At 33.9% G+C, this 22,047-nt stretch overlaps 1 protein-coding gene across 1 annotated transcript in view; it reads left to right on the forward strand.

Moving 5' to 3' along the window:
• LOC132724442 (uncharacterized) overlaps positions 1-20,352 on the forward strand; it is a gene marked incomplete at its 3' end in the record, with an annotated part of 56,311 nt that extends 35,959 nt beyond the window's left edge. Inside the window, 4 exon segments of the mRNA XM_060709303.1 lie at positions 7,033-7,092; positions 12,960-12,995; positions 15,449-15,556; positions 20,204-20,352. Of these exon segments, the coding sequence (XP_060565286.1) occupies positions 7,033-7,092; positions 12,960-12,995; positions 15,449-15,556; positions 20,204-20,352 (353 nt within the window).
• Between the last annotated feature and the right edge of the window lie 1,695 nt (positions 20,353-22,047).

A 22,047-nucleotide genomic window follows, 5' to 3' on the forward strand; every position in this document is an offset into this window, starting at 1 on the left:
AGTACATAAATAAATAATAAATAATAAAAATCTATTTTATATTTTCAATTTGAAAGTGTTCCAATATTTTCATCATAAGTTTAATGCACCCTTTTAAAAAGTGATTGGGTTATCCATCTTTATGATTGTCAGTGGGATGGTAAGCCATGGTTTATGTAACTTGATGGGGACATTACCCATGGCCATTAGATGATCCCAGTTGATTTTGAGGTCAAAGGTCAAGGTAACTGTGATACTGTGTTGAATCCTTGTTTGATCATTAACTTGAAAAAAAGATGCGTGTTTAAATCGGTAGTGACATTACCCAAGGCCAAGAAATGACACGTAGTCCAGTCATTCTAGCTCAAAATAGAGCCAAACCTCAAACAAATTGCAACAGAAAATATTTTGAGTGTTTTGAAACCCCAGACCTATATTGTATAACATATCAAAAGTCTAGAAAAATCTAAATTGGAGAATGTTTTCAAAATTGAGATCAAATATATGGGTATCATTGTATATATTTTTTTAATTTGAAATCAATGTAATACACACATTCAATTTTCTAATCAGTTTTATATATAATATGCATAAAAATATAGCTTAATCTATCCCTTTAGTAACATAAAGTAATCAAAAAGTTGTTTTTATTTAAAGAAACTACTTTTACCTTTCTAAAATTTATTAATTAACTTAAGTGGGTGGGGTAATATTATATTTTTACATTGCTGTAGATCAACAATTTATTGAAAGCTCTATGTTATATGATATTAAACAGAAAATAGATAATGGTTTACGTACATGTGAAAACTGTCAAGTTTCAACGTTTTATGAATTTAATTTACATTCCATAAATATTTAATGCATATATTGAAATATTTATATTAACATTGTACAGCTAGTGGGTGGGGTAATTTTATACAAAATAAAGAAACATTAAGGAAATTTATATTATCTATGATAATAATATTGAGTTTTATATTAACTAGAATACTTTCAAGCACATCTGTTGTATTTTTTTCTGAGTCATTATATAACATCATGACATTGGGTCAAAAGAGGTGACATTAACCTTTTGGAAGGTCAATTTCAAATATTTGATACATTTGAGCATAAAATGTAAAAAAAAAAATTTGCAAATTTTAATTTGTAAAATATCTTCGCTAAGCATAAGCACAAGAATGTCATGACTTTTACAAAGCGTCACTCGACCGCTTCTGTAATTTCTGGTCTACCAATCTTTCACTTTTTATCCCTGTATATCTTTTCCAGTTCTGAAATTAGTGGAGCATAAACATGTTTCATGGTAAAGAGCATCGGCTACAAGCAAGTCGTGAACCTGTTCTATCCTTGCTCTCACTGTATCAGACAAACAGTCATTCCTCTGTATACATATATTCAAAATAGTAGGTTCTAGTGTCCTTACTGGCGAAACATCACACTTCCTTGTTTTACCCTTACTTATTACAGATTGACTACAATATAAACATTTTTTTTGTATGAAAACTTATCAGTCATTGATCTCAGTGGTGTTAATTGTGGCATCAGTGTTTACTTTTTCTGTATTAGTGTCTCTTTTAGTGTTATGTGGGTTACAGTACATCTTTCTACACTCAATGTGAATATATTATTCCGATTCAACTTTTAAACTGTCATTTTATTTCTCACTGGCAGCATTTATTCCCTTGCATTCCTTTTCGTTGCCTTTTACTGTCTTTGTATGATCATCAAACAGCCGTTAACAAATCCGACAGGAGTTCATCTTGAAAAGAAAAACAATAACTGATATTGTAAGACTTATAAAATCTGTTTTTTACATTATATGGAGGTTGATCCAGAATTACCCAAAATTTGTTTATAATTCTGATAACTTTTTTATGTTTTCTTCATTAAATTTATAAAAGCGCAAAGATCGATGTTTCTTCTATTTATTTGCCAAATATAATTGATTAAAAACATCCAGTATCGTCTCAGGCCGCCTTAAATAACCATGGATACCCCAAAGCAGCGCAACTCAAAGAACATAACGTTCGTTGAAATTTATAATACACCAAAGTGTCCGACACAAAAAGGGATCAGGTCCAATATTTGCCGAAGGTTAATGTAAAATAAAGAAAAACAGAATCCCTAAAGAAAGTTCAACACAACAAAATTGAAAATGTTACATGCTTTGATTGAGCCTGTTCATGGACGGTACTGGAAAGTGCAAGTTACCGTCCACGCCCCCTAGCAGCCTGCTAAAATTTCACGTCGTTTGAACATTTTATTATTGTGTAATCATTTGTAATTGCAACGTTTATTTATGCAAGAACGTCTTCATTAAGGCGTCGGAAAAAGGCACTTTCATAAACATTTGTCAACTGTTTAGACAGCCTACCATAGAAACATCTAATATGATAAAAGAAATTCGACACAAGTATTTTGTTAGTCATGCATACAAAACTTTTTCAGGGGTAAAGAAGTTTTTTTACCAGACTGTTGGAGTAATTTTAAAGATAAATACATATCGTTTTGCGGCATAAAAGAATAAGCGTGAAGTTAACGTTCTCCGTCGCTGTGGCGATTGAAAAATACAAATATGCTGTCATATGCGGCCTTGCACAATTTCAATGCGATTTAAAAAAATGAATTCTAATTGACGATTATATGCTGTTTTTCATACTTTATTTGTTTTCTTTTACATGCACTTTTTATCTAATTAAATTAAATTAATCATATATTTTATGCCTTCAACTTTAAGATGATCATGAGTATGAATCCCAGCAATCAAAGCAATTAGCAGTTCAATAGTCATAGGTTTAGGTTGTTAGTTAACTTACAGTGAATGGCATCGGTAGGATTCCCTATGTATAAGAACAAAAGAACATCAACCTTTTTGCATAATGTGACAAATCCTATGTTTGCTTATATGGTAGGCATACTGTGTTTAATTATCATATTCTTGTTTCCTTGTAAAGAGGATATATTACGCAGTAATAAAGTGTTTGTTATATGAACTTTGAATAAATATTATTGAATTTATTGTTTAAATTACGGGTATTTCTGGATCATCCCTTGTATTCTTGTATTCTGGTTATTGGTAGCTGATTACGTATTGTTTCAGTTATCCCAGAACAGTACGTGTTGTTATAAGATGTATTTTTCCTAAAAGGCTTTCCTTAAAATGTTTTAGGTGTATTTATTTGATCAAAGTTGCTGATATGACACACTTTTCTTGCATATCAGACTGGCGTTTCCGTTTGTATTACCCATGCCGGAAATTTCATCTGGCATAGGGGGTGCCAGATGAGTCGCGTGCTGTACAATGTCACGCTTAAGCCCCAGTCACATTAGAGCTTACGACCAGTGAAGACCAGTTCACGATCACCAGTGACCTCTGGTCGCGGACAATCTTTAAAACGTCTTACGACGGTCATCGGTGATCTTTGACAGTCGCAGGCTATCTTATTTAGGTCCCACGACCAATTTCAGTCGTAGAGAGGTTTTTGAGCTTGCACAAAAACCTCCTTGCGATCAAACAGGTCGCTAGTGATCTTATAAGGTCTTAGGCTGTCGCACGATGGTCGTTCAGAAGTGCGACAATCTTACGACAGTCTTTACAAATTGCCACTAGTCACTGATAATCTTGAGTAGTCTTTAGTAATCGTGTGATGGTCGTACGACTAGTTGTAGGTGATCGCATGACAGGTCACGGGTAGTCGTAAGTAATCCCACACAATCTTGAGACCATCATACGTTTGCTTATGACCTGTCGTGCGATTGTCAATGATGACTGGTCTTACGATAGTCGCAGAAGTAAATTTATACGTGAATGGTTTTGGGCGCAGACAATCGCTAATGATCGTCAGTTTTACAAGTCGCCGGTGGTCGCATCTAGTGTGACTGGGGTTTTAGGATGACGTAATTTTACCGTTATGAATGAAGTTGTAATTTCATACGCTGTTGTACGAAAATAGTTTCGGTTGTAATGGCATAAATTCCCATTGAAAATTAAGATAAAGAATTCAAAATATAATGTTATATCGTAAAATTTGCAAGAAAAAAATATCTGACATATGTTTGCGGTTCGGATTGGAATATCCGTCCCTCGGTAACCCACCCATGTGCGGTAACTCGGCAAGCCTCGTTACCGCCCAATGGGCGGGTCACCTCGGGACGGATATTCCGATCCAAACCACAACATATGACAGATATTATTATTATTTTCTAAGGTTTTAATCTAAAATTATAAAAATATTAAATACCTACTGGTTAAAGTATTTGGAAGTAACGTAAAGATAAAGTCACATATTGAGTTTAAAAATGTCACCTTTCAATTTTAAGCATTTCTAATGCCCATCCATGCATGCATTCAAAAATATTTGTACTGATATGTTACTATATGGAACTTATGACACACTTTAAAAGTTTGCTTATATGAAAAATATCATTATAGTGATTTTGTGAAACAAATGTCTCAACTATGCATCTTTACCTTTAACTCGTATACATCACAGTCTCCTCAGAACAGATGATCGGGCATACCCATTGGCTCTGGTGTGTTGATGAAATCTGTAACATAGAAATTACTTCAAGTTTGAAAGGATTAGAATCTTATTTTCATATTTACGTGAAATAAGGTTTTATAGAATACACAGATGTTTTTATTGTTACATGTATTTGCTTAAATTTTGATTTTAAAAGTGATAAAATTATACTATAGTCAACTAAGGTGTGCATTCCGACAGAAATACAAATATATCGCTGTGAATTAATCTTATACACGTAATGCACTTTTTCAAATTCGCGCAGGTGTTATTGTATGCATAAAAGATTTTCTTTTAAATTATGGATCAACTGTGCATGTTTACCTTGAACTCATACACATCGCCAATCATGAACCATAACTAGAAATCACGTTTGTTTATTGATAAATTTTTTCATGTCACCTTTTCATGGGTAAATTTCTTCTATGTCTATTAAAAACTGAAAATAATTTCAGATATATTCAATTATTGAATTATGCATACGACGCTCTATTTCCTCCATGTTTAATATTCACTTAAACTAGTAAAATATAATGTTTGATATTTGTGTTATATATGTAAAAATATTACAAATGTAAAGGAAAGCAAACTTACTCATTTAGTGTACATACAGTTTACTGGATTTTTTTTTATTTTCAAAATCAAGCATACATCAATGAAGACTACCTCAAAGCGGTACCCCTGAAATAATAATAACATAACATACATTATATATGTAAAACAATTTTAAAAAACTATTAAAAAATACAAAAAAAAACCTTGAATACACATTTAACAATAAAACATGATTAAAGTATTCAGAATTTATTTAACGTAATTCGTCATAATTAAAGTGATAATGGCGTTCCATAGTTTAAAAATACTGTCGAAATTAACTTGTTATAAATACACATTTTAGGCCGTTTTTGAATGTTTACTAAGACAGGAGGTAATCAGAGTTGTAATTTATATAAATTAAACTGTTTTCCATGAAAAGTTATTATACAGATCGCTTGAAACACCTGTTGACCTTCAACGGATAAAGAACTGGTACAGTAAAACAAGTAATAATTTTCATCAAATACTCATAATAAACTTACGATCCCACATTAATAATTCCTATTATGATCTGTAATATTTTAAGGAAAATGTACCAACCCACTTTACAGTGTACTTTACTGACATTTATTTTGTTTACACTTATTTTGTTGTTGTTGTCGCCATTATGCAGTCGCTATTCTGACTATCGGAGACGCTTTGTTCGCCTATGGAAGACCGTTGTCGTCAGAAAAAAATCACAAAAAATAACGCGATAAAAACCCGTTTTTTCTATGTTGCGCAACTTAGATTTTGCTAGACTTTTGATATGATTCATGTTATTCTATATACTTTCTATACCAGGTAAAATATTTTCTGTTGCAATTTGTTTGAGGTCGATTTACAGACTGACTGGACTAACGTATTGATTTTGTGGTTATAATATCAAAGTCACTGTGATGTCGGATTGAAATTGTTCTTAATTTCCAGAGTTTCCACAGTCACAGGTTTTTGAAACTTCTCAATAAGCAATAAGTATGTTAAAGTGTCATTATGCTCATATTTTCATAGTCAAGTTGAGCTGAACAGACTATATATTTCAAAAGATTGACTGTTAAAATGGTGATTGACCAACAGTTCATATTAGAAAATGTTTAGAATAAAAATTAAATCTGCCAAAAATATAAAAGAAACTGCCCCACTCTTTTCATGAAATGAACATTACAGGTAAATTATAATGGATATTTACGAAAATTTCGTTTGAATCCATGCATTGTTTATTGTTAATGTGAAATAAATTTTTGTATTAAAAGGAATTATGAAAAAATGAAAATTTATTTTGACATTCACTTATTCACTCATAATGTCACATAATATTCCTCTGGAAATAGCAAATTAAGTTGGGGTATTCCCAAATGATGAATTGTTTAGACATTTCAGCAGTGTTAGTAATTTATTACACAAACCGTTTCTTACCTTATTTTCTTTCACATGACAGATTTCGACCAAACTTCACAGGTATGATCCAGGGTTTTCATTATTAACCGATTGGCAATCCAAACCATTGGTTAAAATGCTGCTCTAATCAGTTGTATTTTCATCCTGTATATTAAAGTATCAGCCTTGACCCTTGGCAAAATTGGTTGTTTGCTTTGGAGCATCTGTTGCCTCAGATAAAAATGAAAACCCTGATGATCATTAAGTTGCTATCTTTATAAGTTGTCTGCCCACATAGCCCAATGGTGAGAGGAAGGCATTTGTAGTCTAGGGGTCGCTGGTTTGATACTTGGGCTATGAAGTTTCTCAATGATGATCTTAGACATTAAGTCTAATGTTTTTTTGTGGGTTTGTGTCACCACTGATTAATTAATCTATGAATTTTACTGTTGTTTTTACAGGTTTTTTAGGGGAAAATAAACGTTTTTTGTGCTAGGGGAAACAGCCTTTATTGGGCTGTAAAATACAGGGAAAGAAACACTGAAATAATCACTGAATATTATTCTACTTTCAGGGTATATCTGGTCCAGAGAGGGCGTTCTCACGGGATTTCAAAGAACTGTTTAGCCCAGAGGTAATAAATTGAGCCGGGTTACGACAAAACCAACATAGTGTGTTTGCGACAAGCATGGATCCAGACCAGCCTGCGCAGTCTGATCAGGATCCATGCTCTTCGCTATCAATTTCTCTACTTTTAATAGGGTTGGTAAGCGAACAGCATGGATCCTGATCAGACTGCGCGGATGCACAGGCTGGTCTGGATCCATGCTGGTCGCAAACGCACTATGTTGGTTTTGTCATCACCTGGCTCTATTGTTTTTCATTAAAGATTAAGTCAAAACAACATAAACTGAGAGGCATGTAAAAACACATGTTATTGTTAGTATATTTATGTAATTCTATATAAGGTTATACTAAAGGCATCTTAAGAAGTAGTTTGTTCAATCCTTGTTTAATTGGAATTACAGTCGGCATCGTACTTGCGTCCACCTTTTTATTAAGCGGCCGCATAAAATCCCTCCCGATGATTTTTACTATTTAATTTGATTCCATTAAACGACTTTAATATCGCGGCCAGCGGCCACTGAATGTCCGCCCAAATGTACAAAATTAAGTGTTAAAGTATCTATTAAACGGTCGTGACAAACAATCGTCCCTGAGGGCATTCTCACCTGTGTAACTAGCGAGTAGGTTAGATGTGTGCAAGCAAACAAACAAATATTTTTCATGGTCATTGGTCACAAATAATTGTCGTTTAAAAACGAAATGAATAACAATTGCAATCGTTTGAAAATCGGATTTTCCGATCGTAATATTTATTGTGACATATTTTGTCAGAGCAATAACGTATCACAAAACCGCATTTGCATAGTTTTGTAATGTGCTCAGAGTGACCTCCCTTATCGAAAATGACGTCGGATCCAGAAAAAAAAGACAGACAACTAATAAGACCGGATAAATTGTATGAGGATATCGTGCATAGAATTGAGTCTGAGTAAATAGCAAATGTCATCGATTGTAGTCGAAATAAAATCGTGAAACGTAGTGGACTAAACATTACAGAACCGAGCCTTTCATTGCTGATGGTGTAGGTGTTCATCTGATGCTTTATAAAAATACATGAAGTATCCCATTAAATATGACCCTTCGACAAAAAAAGACAAAAAAATCCTAGATCTCTAAACATCTTATTTAATTTGAAATCGGGGTAGTGTGGAAACTAATTGTTGAAAAAATTAAGAAGTTTAAAACTCATTGCATAAAACATTATCTGGAGCTCTGGCTGATGATTCTAAAGTATGGTCAGCAGGAGATGTGTATGAACATATTAAAAATATAAGACAATATGCTTTGTTTCATGGTCAAAATGACCTGTTGACAGTATTATGAGCGTAGATCACATTTGTACACAAATTTCTCCTAAAAAAAACAAAAACAAACAATATTGATGACTTTTAAAAAAAAAAGAGAAAAAAAGGCATAAATGTAATTATAAAACTGTAATACATACTTAATATTGTATAGTTTTTGTTTTTATAAAAAAGATGTTATTATATCTATGACTTGTAATAAAAAGTCTCGAATTTTCCAGAATTCTATTGAGAGACCATATTGAGAGACCACTTTATTAAGAGACCACTTTTTGGCAGTCCCTTGAGTGGTCTCTTAATACAATGTCGACTGTAATAAATTTTATTATGAATTGCATACCTTGCTAGAAACAAATGATTCTAAGTAATGTACTGTGATTCAGATTAAAACCTAATTAGACAGAAACTAAATTGATATGGCAAATGTGAATGAATGAAGACTTTTTAGCTCACCTGTCACAAAGTGACAGGGTGAGCTTTTGTGATCGCTTTTCGTCCGACGTCCGTCCGTCGTCCGTAAACTTTTACTTTAAATGACATCTCCTCATAAACCACTAAGCTAATTTCATCCAAACTTCACAGGAATGGTCCTTTGGTGGTCACCTTTAAAAATTGTTCAAAGAATTTGATTCCATGCAGAACTCTGGTTGCCATGGCAACCGAAAGAAAAAACTTTAAAAATCTTCTTTTAAAAAACCCTAAGAGCTAGAGCTTAGATATTTGGCATGAAACATCTTCTAGTGAGTGTCTACCAAGTTTGTTCAAATAAAAGCCCTAGTGTCAAAACTGACACCGCCCCAGGGGTGTCATTGTTTTTAACTATATGTGTATCTTCTTTTAAAAAGCCCAATGAGCTAGAGCTTAGATGTTTATCATGAAACATGTTCTTAAGGGTGTCTACAAAGTTTGTTCAAATAAAAGCCCTGGGGTCAAAATTGGCCCCGCCCCAGGGGGTCATTGATTTTCCCTATATGCATATAGTAACAACTTAAAAAATCTTCTTTTAAAGAACTCAAAATGCTAAAGCTAAGATATTTAACATCAAATATGTTCTAATAGGTGTCTACCAAGTTTGTTCAAATAAAAGCCCTGTGGTCAAAATTGGCCCCGCCCCGGGGTCATTGATTTTCCTTATATGTGTATAGCAAAACTTAAAGAAATCTTCTTTGAAAAAACCCAAATAGCTATGGTTTAGATATTAAGCATGAAACATCTTCTACTAAGTGTCTACAAAGTTTGTTCAAATAAAAGCCCTGGGGTCAAAACTGGCCCGGCCCCAGGGGTGTCATTGTTTTTAACTACGAGGGTTGTCCCAAAATATCGTAGACAAAGTCTGTTACTCAATCAATTATAATACAATAGAGTCCTCCAGCTAGGGGAAAATCAATACACCTTTTATGTGTGTCTATGCGAAATAAAATCAAAATGCCTCCAAAATTGACCAAGTTATCAAAATTTAAAGAATGCTACCTATACATACCTGGCGCACGCCGTCATAAACGCCATGACGTTATAAGATTTTTTAAAATGTTTTTCAAAGTATTCACCGTCTTTCGCTATGCACTGTCAGTGTGGGTCGACCCATTTATCATAAATGTTTTCAAAACAGTCCTGCTTCAATGTACTCAACACTCGCAGAGTTGAGTTTCTTAGTGGAGTTCGCTGAAGTTTTAGAACCTGTGACCTGGTAATTGTGATTTCAAATAAGGAAACACTGCAAAGTCTTAGGGCGTACGGAAGTCTCTGAAAACCTAACACATCAAGTTCAATCTGTGTCTCTTGAAATCTATGGCAAGGTGCATTATCTTGATAAAATATAATGTTCTCCATGTAGTCAATTAACGCACGCTGGACGCTTCTTCAACTTAACACATTATTCAATGACATTGCGTTGGGCCGCATTTTAATCTGACGTGCCATTTTGGGCATTTTCAAAATAGCACTGCTGTTACGTATTATGCTACAGACTTTTTATGCCCCCGCCATATAATGGCAGGGGCATATAGTGTTACCCTGTTCCGTCATTCCGTCCTTCCGTCATCATCAGTTTCCGTTCATTATCTTAATAACCCTTGCACATATTGAACTCAAATTTGACATATGGATATGTCATGAAAAAATACAGGTCAAGTTCGAAATTGGTAATGGTTCGATGATTTTTGGCAGAGTTATGCCCCTTTTACATTGAAAATAATATGAAATTTTCTGTTTCCGTTCATTATCTCCCAAACGGTTCAAAACATTCAATTCAAAATTGACATATGGATATGTCATGAGAAAATACAGGTCAAGTTCGAAATTGGTCATGGTTCGATGATTTTTGGCAGAGTTATGCCCCTTTTACTTTGAAAATAATATGAAATTTTCAGTTTCCGTTCATTATCTCCCCAACGGTACAACACATTCAACTCAAACTTGACATATTGATATGTCATGAGAAAATACAGGTCAAGTTCAAATTTGGTCATGGTTCGATGATTTTTGGCAGAGTTATGCCCCTTTTACTTTGAAAATAATATGAAATTTTCAGTTTCCGTTCATTAACTCCCCAATGGTACAACACATTCAACTCAAATTTGACATATGGATACGTCAAAGGAATGCGCAGGTCAAGTTCAAATTTGGTCATGGTTCAATGATTTTTGGCAGAGTTATGTCCCTTTTACTTTGAAAATAATATGAAATTTTCAGTTTCCGTTCATTATCTCCCCAATCGTACAACACATTTAGCTCAAACTTGACATATTGATACGTCAAAGGAATGGGCAGGTCAAGTTCAAATTTGGTCATGGTTCGATGATTTTTGGCAGAGTTATGCCCTTTTACTTTGAAAATAATATGAAATTTTCAGTTTCTGTTTATTATCTCCCCAACAGTATTAAACATTCATCTCAAATTTGACATATTGATATGTCAAAGGAATGCGCAGGTCAATTTCAAATTTGGTCATGGTTCGATGATTTTTGGCAGAGTTATGCCCCTTTCACTTTAAAAATAATATGAAATTTTCAGTTTCCATTTATTATCTCCCCAACAATATTACATATTCAACTCAAATTTGACATATGGATATGTTTTTGGAATGCGCAGACCAAGTTCGAATCTGGTCATGGTTCAATGATTTTTGGCAGAGTAATGCCCCTTTCACTTTGAAAATGATATGAAATTTACAGTTTCTGTTCATTATCAACCCAACAGTGTTACATATTCAACTCAAAATTGACATATGGATATGTCAAAGGAAAGGGCAGGTCAAGTTCGAATTTGGTCATGGTTCGATGATTTTTTTGGCAGAGTTATGTCCCTTTCACTTTGAAAATAATATAGATACATCTTAGGAATAAGCAGTTTAAGTTTGAATTTGGTCGTGGTTCAATTATTTTAGACAAACTTATCTTTCCTGAATGTGGAAAAATTTTGAACTTTCAGTTTCAGCACTCATACTTTTGTGGAAATGTATATAGCCATTATGTTGGCTACAAATATGCAATATGCTATTTTTAAAAGGTTAAGACTGAATAATTTCAGTGCCTTGAACATTGTATAAAAATGGTTAAGACTGAATAATTTCAGTGCCTTGAACATTGTATAAAAATGGTTTGTGTTAACATTGAAAAGTTTTAAGGGCTTTGAACTTAGAATGAAAAAAATAATTTGGGCAAACAAATTTGGAACTAAATATTATAACATTTGAAATTTTGGGTGCATGCGGGGGCATCTGTGGCATGATGACACATTTCTAGTTCTATTATAATTGTAGTTGAGTGATATTTTTCTATTATGATTGTTAGTTGAGTGATATTTTCCTTTTATAATTGTAGTCAAGTTGATAAATAATTGTAATGTAAATCGATAAAACATATAGCTATGTTTATTTTTTCCACTAAACTTGTATGTATATAAAAGTTATATATATATAGACTTGAGTGCTAAACAGATTACTTAAATGAATATTTAGTTGCTTATTTTTCTATTTCTTTGTTTTGCAAATTCCAAATGTAAAATCATTTGTCGTTACACATTAAGACTTTAGATATATAAATAAGACTGATCAGCTTAAGTCCAGTGAAAGACAGTTATTATTTACAATACTCTGTCGGGCATGTCAATTAAATTTACTGTTCAGTTCTAGGTTATTTTAAAAGTTCTCTTTATTGTAAAAAATATTTCAGGCATGTCAAACTGGTTTTTCCAGTAGTTTTACTCATACAATCATGTCACTTTTACACATATGAATATGAGCTGCGTTAAAATGACATCCTGTCAGATCATGATAGTGAAACTGCATGCCTTGGATTACACCATTTAACTTTTATGAATGAAATTGTAAAATACAGAAATTTAGCGTATTGCATGTTTTAAGATAATGGAATATATTTGTATGTTTACACGATGTTGGTTAGATAAAAAATGTGACTAGGACAAACCATTAAATTTTCACAATGAAAATAATTATTTTGAGAAAAAAATCATATGTATAAACTTTTTATTGATTTATGTATCTGGATTAGTATTACTTATTTACTCTTATACTTCTAGTTAATGCTTATAAACTTACTTTATATTTTAGGAATTGGAAACAGTTGCAAAAAGGAGATACACACATGTAAGTAATTTTGAAAAGTTTATAACCTAGTGTGTAATATTTATATATATTTATCTTGGGCTTGAGACAGATGAACTCAGGGTCATCCAATAGGCCTTTTAGTTAAGCTAAATGGCTAGTGAATAGCTTTCTGGAAATTGTAATAAGACACAACAAATAAAAATGGTCTAAGAAATAGAAAGTCATGTAACATATGGGCACACATATCCTGTAACTCTTGAGTTACTTTTTTACAGAGTTACACCCCTTTTCTTATTGTCAAACACATATGCACCTGCTATGCAAACTGACGTACCAAAGGGTAAATCTTTAAATGCATAGTTTTTCAAAGTCAAGGGCCTTGTTTAGAGATTCTCACCCTCTTCTGTAAGGTAATAGGGTATCCATTCTTATTTTTTAATCACATCTGAGAATTGTATGAGTGGCTCCTATGGAGATACAAACCCATTTAGCAATATACCTAATTGTAAATCTTGCATCAGTAGCAATCATTTTCAACCATTGTTGGTGAAGTTGCAGTAATCGGACAGTGGGCATGAGGTGCATCTTTTACTGAATCCAGATCAGTTGAATTTCTTACACCATCATCTATAGGACAATTGGATCAAAAACCAACACAAATTACACCATCGTGTGACAGATTTAAAAGAATGTTCATTTTTCCCATAAACACAACATATGTCATTAAATTTTTCATGTCTTTCACTTGAAGACCAAGAATACAACGGTTCTTGATATAGGACCGTATTTGGTCAATGTAAGGAGACCTTTTCCCAACCCTTTTAGCTAAGTATACACGAGGAAATGGAGTTAATCAAGCTATATTGTCAAAGCTAGACTGAACTGATTTTTATGCTCCCCGAAAAAATTTCGGGGGAGCATATAGTCGCCGCCTTGTCCGTCCGTCCGTCCGTCCGTCCGTCCGTCCCCTTTTCTTGTCCGGGACATAACTTTGAAACAACAAGAGGTATCAACATGAAACTTTGTAGGTAGATAGATCTCATTGAGTAGGTGTGCAGTGCACAAGAACCGTAACTCTGCCTTGCCTAATTTTTGAATTACCCCCCTTTGTTTATTTTACACTTTGAAATTTGTCCGGGACATAACTCTAAAAGTATAAGAGGTATCAACATGAAACTTTGTAGGTAGATAGATCTCATTGAGTAGGTGTGCAGTGCACAAGAACCGTAACTCTGCCTTGTCTGATTTTTGAATTATCCCCCTTTGTTTATTTTACACTTTGAACTTTGTCCGGGACATAACTCTAAAAGTATAAGAGGTATCAACATGAAACTTTGTAGGTAGATAGATCTCATTGAGTAGGTGTGCAGTGCACAAGAACCGTAACTCTGCCTTGTCTTATTTTTGAATTATCCCCCTTTGTTTATTTTACACTTTGAACTTTGTCCGGGACATAACTCTAAAAGTAAAAGAGGTATCAACATGAAACTTTGTAGGTAGATAGATCTCATTGAGTAGGTGTGCAGTGAACAAGAACCTTAACTCTGCCTTGCCTAATTTTTGAATTATCCCCCTTTGTTTATTTTTACACTTTGAACTTGTTCCAGGACATAACTCTTAATGTATAAGAGATATCAACATGAAACTTTGTAGGTAGATAGATCTCATTGAGTAAGTTTGCAATGCACAAGAACTGTAACACTGTCTTGCCTACTTTTGGAGTTATTGCCCTTTGTTCATTTTGAAACTTTGAACTTTGTCTGGGGGATTACTTTAAAATTATAAGAGATATCAACATGAATCTTTGTAGATAGATAGGTCTCATTGGGTGAAAGTGCAGTGCTTAAGAATCATTACTCTGCCTTGCCTTATTTTGAAGTAATTGCCCTTTGTTTATTTTTACTTTTTGACTTTTGACCTGGACATTACTTTAAAACTATTAGAGATATCAACATGAAACTTTGTAGGTAGCTAGATATATTTTGATAGAACTGCAATGCTTAAAGAACCTAAACAAAGCCTGGTCTAATTTTGGAGTTATTGCCCTTTGTTCATTTTTACACTTTGACTTTTACCCTGGACATAACTCTGATATCATCAGGAAACTTTTTAGATAGATAGATCTCATTGAATAGAAGTGCAGTGCAAAAAAACATAACTCTGCTTTGCCTAAATTTTGAGTTTTTGCCCTTTGTTCATTTTTTTTATACTTTCCTGTGTCCAGAACCTTCTCGGGGAGCATCACCCGGTTCAACCGGTTCTTGTCTCATGTATTTATCAACTGAGAGCTTACAGAGCCATGTGATACATGTACATAGTTAATTCAAAATGTGGTTAAAATGAGATATTGGCCTAGTTGAATTCATATTTGAACTCCCCTCATAGTGTAGTGGTAATCCTCATCTAATGGGTAGACAGAACATGTCATGCAAGTTTTGATTATGGGAATGTTTAATATGAAATCTCAGCTTTTTGTTGTTTTTTTTTTACAGGATGAGCTTAGGGCAATGAATCTTTCTGAACTTTTGGAGGTTTATGAATTAATGAAAGACTCCTTTGTGTACAAGATTATCTTAATGAGGACAAGCTTTCAAAGCGAGGTACAGTATTTAAATGAATAAGATTGATACTGCTTTATCAGCACAGAAAAGCTTATTTTGTGTTGCCTGCTACTGAGTAGCGGAGACTATAGGGATAACTTATGTTGTCTGTCCATCCACCTGTCCGTCTGTCACAAAACTTTTGCACACAATTAGGAATGAACAATACCAATTCGTTGTGCATATCTATTTGATGTACAGCTGTGAAATATGGACAATGTGCAGTTTTAGTTTTCAGTCTATAATTTGATGAAGTGACATACCTTCTTGCCCTTTGATTTACAGCTATCAAATTTGGGCCATGTGCACAGTTTAAGATCTAAAATTGAACTTTGATATCAGCTGACCTAGAGGAATTTGATGAAGTAACCTACTTTCTTGTCCTTTGATGTACAGCTATGAAATTTAGTCCATATATGCAGTGTCAGATGTAAAATTGGTTATTGATTATTGATAATGATTCATGCCTGGACAAAAAGGATAAAATAAATTTTGTTTATGTAATTAAACCATATTGACTATCTGTGTGAGGTTAACCCAAAACGTCAAGTTAGATTTTTAACAAGGTTTTCCGAAGGAAAAAACTGGTTATTAGATTGAGGTATGTCGGGTTAACCAGGTTTTCCGAAGGAAAAAACTGGTTATTAGATTGAGGTATGTCGGCGGGCGGATGGGCGGACGGGCGGGTGGGCGGGCGGGCGTAAACAATTTCTTCTGTGCGCAACTCCTCCTACATTTCTCAACAGATTTTGACCAAACTTTCACAGAAGCTTTGTCATCAAGTGCCCTGGCGCATATTGTCGGGGTTTTGCCATTGGATAATATTTGACCTAATTATGGCCCTTTGTTGTTTTTTCTTATATAGAATATATAGTGAACAATTTCTTCTGTGCGCAACTCCTCCATCATTTCTCAACGGATTGTGACCAAACTTTCACAGAAGCTTTGTCATCAAGTGCCCTGGCACATATTGTCGGGGTTTTGCGATTGGATAATATTTGACCTAATTATGGCCCTTTGTTTTTCTTCCTTATATAGAATATATAGTGAACAATCTCTTCTGTGCGCAACTCCTCCTACATTTCTCAATGGATTTTGACCAAACTTTCACAGAAGCTTTGTCATCAAGTGCCCTGGCACATATTGTTGGGGTTTTGTGATTGGATAATATTTGACCTAATTATGGCCCTTTGTTTTTTTTCCTTATATAGAATATATAGTGAACAATTTCTTCTGTGCGCAACTCCTCCTACATTTCTCAACGGATTTTGACCAAACTTTCACAGAACCTTTATTTATCAAGTGCCCTGGCACATATTGTTGGGGTTTTGTGATTGGATAATATTTTACGTAATTATGGCTCTTTGTTTTTTTTCCTTATACAAAAAATAATTATAGTGAACAATTTCTACTGTGCGCAACTTCTCTTACATTTCTCAACGGATTTTGACCAAACTTTCACAGAAGCTTTGTTGTCAAGTGCCCTGGCACATATTGTCGGGGTTTTGTGATTGGATAATCTTTTACATAATTATGGCTCTTTGTTTTTTTCCTTATACAGAATTATCAATATATAGTGAACAAATTTTTCTGTGCTGAACTAGTCCTACATTTCTCAACAGATTTTGTTCAAACTTTCACAGAAGCTTTGTCATCAAGTGCCCTGACGCATATTGTAGAGGTTTTGTGATTGGATAATTTTTGACCTAATTATGGCCCTTTGTTTTTTTTCCTTATACAGAATATATTTTTTCCTTATACAGAATATATAGTGAACACTTCTTCTGTGGCAATTCCTCCTACATTATTCATGTTTTACATTGCACATAGTTACATAGTTTATTGCTTGTAATTGTATTTCAAATACAACATATTTATCTACAATGGAGATAATTGAAAACCTGGTTTCGTGGCATTGCCATGTTTCTTGTTCTTAATTCTACCTGTACCAATGGCTTCATAATTTACACACTTCCTAATCAATTCAAAGTACATGATCTCGGCAAGCTACATAACTATTGCTTCCGTTTTCCCCCCAAGTTATTGCCTTTTTCAGCACTTTGAAAATGGATATGGTTAAACTAAAAGTTGGATATATCTGAAGTTCTATCTATATTAATGGCTACATAATTTCAGCACTTACATATCAATACAAAGTACATGAAATTGCCAATTAAGTTATATAACTGTGCCATCAAATTGTCCTAGTTATTTCCCTTTTTATCACTTTGAAAATAGGGCCTTGCATGGTTGGATTTATCTTACATTTCTCCCAAAAACTTCATTTATTGAATGATATATTCCATATTTGGTAGATAGATACCCTCAGTGCTCCTTTTGTGGTGTAAGGGGTCACTGAGGTCAAGGTCTATGTTGTTAAAAATAAATTTGAATTTTTGCACATACAGCCTTGATTTTTAAATTGGTGTCTTTTATGTTTAATACGGACAAGCCTAAGGAGGTCCTCTTCATTTGGGATCAGTTAGGGGTCATTTGGGTCAAGGTCACCAATTTCTAAAAGATTTTAACACTTTTACTTTTTTTCTATTGACTGATGTTTGGTAGGGAAAAAAAATTGAGGAATCTCCTTCCTTTTGATAGAATTAGGGGATTTTTTCGCTTTTGCAAACACAGCCTTTATTTATTGACAGATGTCTTTTATATTTGTCAGGAAGACTACTTGCAGGGTATTCTTCTTTTTGATCGAGTTAGGGGTTAGTAGGTCAAGGTCAAGTGTGCCAATAATGGATTTCTACACACTTGTTTTTACAGCTCTCATGTTTTTGACTGCTGTTTTTAGGCCCCCGCCATGTAATGGCCGGGGCATATAGTGTTACCCTGTTCCGTCCTTCTGTCATTCCGTCATTCTGTCATTCCGTCATCATCAGTTTCCGTTCATTATCTTAGTAACGGTTGCACACATTCAACTCAAATTTGACATATGGATATGTCATGAGAAAATACAGGTCAAGTTCGAATTTGGTCATGGTTCAATGATTTTTGGCAGAGTTATGCCCCTTTCACTTTGAAAATAATATGAAATTTTCAGTTTCCGTTCATTATCTCCCCACCGGTACAACATATTCAACTCAAACTTGACATATGGATATGTCATGATAAAATACAGGTCAAGTTCGAATTTGGTCATGGTTCGATGATTTTTGGCAGAGTTATGCCCCTTTTACTTTGAAAATAATATGAAATTTTCAGTTTCCGTTCATTATCTCCCCAACGGTACAACACATTCAATTCAAATTTGACATATGGATATGTAATGATAAAATACAGGTCAAGTTCGAATTTGGTCATGGTTCGATGGTTTTTGGCAGAGTTATGCCCCTTTTACTTTGAAAATAATATGAAATTTTCAGTTTCCGTTCATTATCTCCCCAACAGTACAACATATTCAACTCAAACTTCACATATGGATATGTCAAAGGAATGCGCATGTCAAGTTCAAATTTGGTCATGATTCAATGATTTTTGGCAGAGTTATGCCCCTTTCACTTTGAAAATAATATGAAATTTTCAGTTTCTGTTTATTATCTCCCCAACGGTACAACACATTCAACTCAAATTTGACATATGGATATGTTTTTGGAATGCCCAGGCCAAGTTCTAATTTGGTCATGGTTCAATGATTTTTGGCAGAGTAAAGCCCCCTTTCACTTTGAAAATAATATGAAATTTACAGTTTCTGTTCATTATCTACCCAACAGTGTTACATATTCAACTCAAATTTGACATATGGAATGTCAAAGGAATGGGCAGGTCAAGTTGGAATTTGGTCATTGTTCGATTATTTTTTGGCAGAGTTATGTCCCTTTCACTTTGAAAATAATATAGATACATCTTAGGAATAAGCAGTTTAAGTTTGAATTTGGTCGTGGTTCAATGATTTTGGACAAACTTATCTTTCTTGAATGTTGGAAAAAATTTTAACCTTCAGTTTCAGCATTCATACTTTTGTGGAAATGTATGAAGCCATTATTTTGGCTACAAATATGAAATATGCTATTTTCAAAAGGTTAAGACTGAATAATTTCAGTGCCTTGAACATTGTATGGAAATGGTTTGTGTTAACACTGAAAAGTTTTAAGGGCTTTGAACTTAAAATGAAAAAATAATTTGTGCAAACAAATTTGGAACTAAATATTATAACATCTGAAATTTTGGCTGCATGCGGGGGCATCCGTGGCATGATGACACATTTCTAGTTTAATATTTAAATGGATGATAACTTGCATTGGATTGAGTTAGGGGTCCAGAAAATTTTGGTAACAAAGTCATTGTTTCTAGATATATAGTCTATACTGATACCGCCTCCGTGGTCAAGGGGTTAGAGTCGATGACTTCTAATCTAGTTACCTCTCTGGCGTGGGTTCGATCCCTGGGAGATGCTTTGGTAGTTTAGCGCGGAGGAAGGTAGTCTAGTACTGGTGTAACTCTCCAGGAACGATGGTTAGGAAACTACCCGCCTATATGACTGAAATACTGTTGAAAAAGGCGTAAAATGAATTAAACAAACAAACAAATAAAAATATACTGACAGCCCTGCATAACTGTTTGTTTTAAATGAAACTTATAAATATGTGTAATATAAGCAAAAGAAAAATATTATTAACTTCTATATTTGTTTTTGTTTAGGACTGGAAGACATACAAGAATGCATTAAACTCAGTACAATTTGGTCCATCGAAAACAGATATGAATATATTTACAGAAGTTGCTTACTACTATGCAGTAGTTGAAGGTGACATTCTTAAAAGCTGCGAGACTATTGCAATGATGGACAAGTAATGCTTTTGCTTTTTTGATTTTTTTATTATCACAAAGTGACATGGTGAGCTTTTGTGATCGCTTTTCATCCGGTGTCTGTCCGTCCGTAAACTTTTACTTTAAACGACATCTCCTCATAAACCGCTAAGCTAATTTCATCCAAATTTCACAGGAATGTTTCCTTTGGTAGTCAACTTTTAAAAATTGCTCAAAGAATTAAATTCCAATCAGAACTCTGGTTGCCATTGCAACAGAAAGAAAAAACTTAAAATATATTCTTTTAGAAAACCGAGAGAGCTAGAGCCTTAAATATTTGGCATGAAACATCATCTAGTCAGTAACTACCAAGATTGTTCAAAATAATTGCCCCGGGGTCAAAATTGAATTTCCTTTTATGTATAAAAACTTAAAAAATCTTCTGTTAAAAAACGCCCAAAGAGCTAGAGTTTAGATATTAAGCGTGAATTATCTTCTAGTGAGTGTCTACCAAGTTTGGTTCAAATAAAAGCCCTGGAGACAAAATTGGTCCCGCCCGGAGGGGGGGGGGGGTGGGGGGCGGTGTCATTGTTTTTCCCTATGTGTGTAGTAAAAACTTATAAAGTCTTCTTAGAGCTAGAGCTTTAAATATTTATCATGAAACACCTTCAAATGGGTATCTACCAAGTTTTGTTCAAATAAAAGCCCCTGGGTTTCAATTGGCTCCCCCCCCCCTGGGGGCCTATATACAGGTGAGCAATTTCTGGGCCATCATGGCCCTCTTGTTAATTATTTGCCTCAAATGTGATAAAGTTGGATGAGGATATTGATAAGATGTTGTTAGGTTTGTCTGATCAATGTAAACTGAATACTGGTGCACACGTAAAGTGAGTAGACCAAGGACAGAACAGTAGGTTTCTGTCTGTTACAAAAATATTAACATAACATTAGCTCGAAAATATGTTCATTGTGTTGTACCAGATTATCGATGTCTATTTTGTGCTTACATAATTAGGCAACAATATGCTTGATTAATGGGGAGGAGAATAATTAAATTGGATTAAATCAGCACAGTATTGGGGTTAGGCCAAATAAAAAAATATGTCTGGTTCAGGAAACATTGGTCCAAAAAATTAGGAGGGTAGGGATTTTTTTTTTTTTTTTTTTTTTTTTTGTTGATGGAATGTCTTATTTTCCATATATAGATGTGGTTGCTTGCTTAACATACTTAACAAAGATTGTAATCAATCAATGCAATAAACTATCAGCATGTGATATTGTGTTGTTTATTTCTTGTATGTAGTCATTTAACCGTGTAGCACCTGTATTCATACTTATTTGCTTTCTATTCTGCTTATTATGTACCCTTTCCCTTTGAATCACCCGTTGTACTATGCTTACCTGCATCTGACAGGTCTGACAATTAAAAGATCAAGGGTCACCTCTGTAACATTTTTAGTTAATAATAATGCTGTATTATAAGCTTAGAGCATCTGACATGCACTATTCCGGGGACCAAAATAACACAGCTACTGTATATATAATTTTAATATATTTAACATATTCAAATAGTCTTCAGATGGTCTTCTGCAAGTCTATATGTGCAACTGGTACCAACAGTTGCAGGGTTCTCACAAAGAAGGAGTCTTGAGACTCCCAAGCACAAAAAAGTAGGAGTTCCAGATCACATTTGAAGTATTTTTTGTTAAACATAAAATATTTTAATTACTGATATT

The sequence above is a fragment of the Ruditapes philippinarum genome, unplaced genomic scaffold (genome assembly GCF_026571515.1).
Source record: "Ruditapes philippinarum isolate M1 unplaced genomic scaffold, ASM2657151v2 ctg3804_1_1_1_1, whole genome shotgun sequence".
Lineage (NCBI taxonomy): Eukaryota > Metazoa > Mollusca > Bivalvia > Venerida > Veneridae > Ruditapes > Ruditapes philippinarum.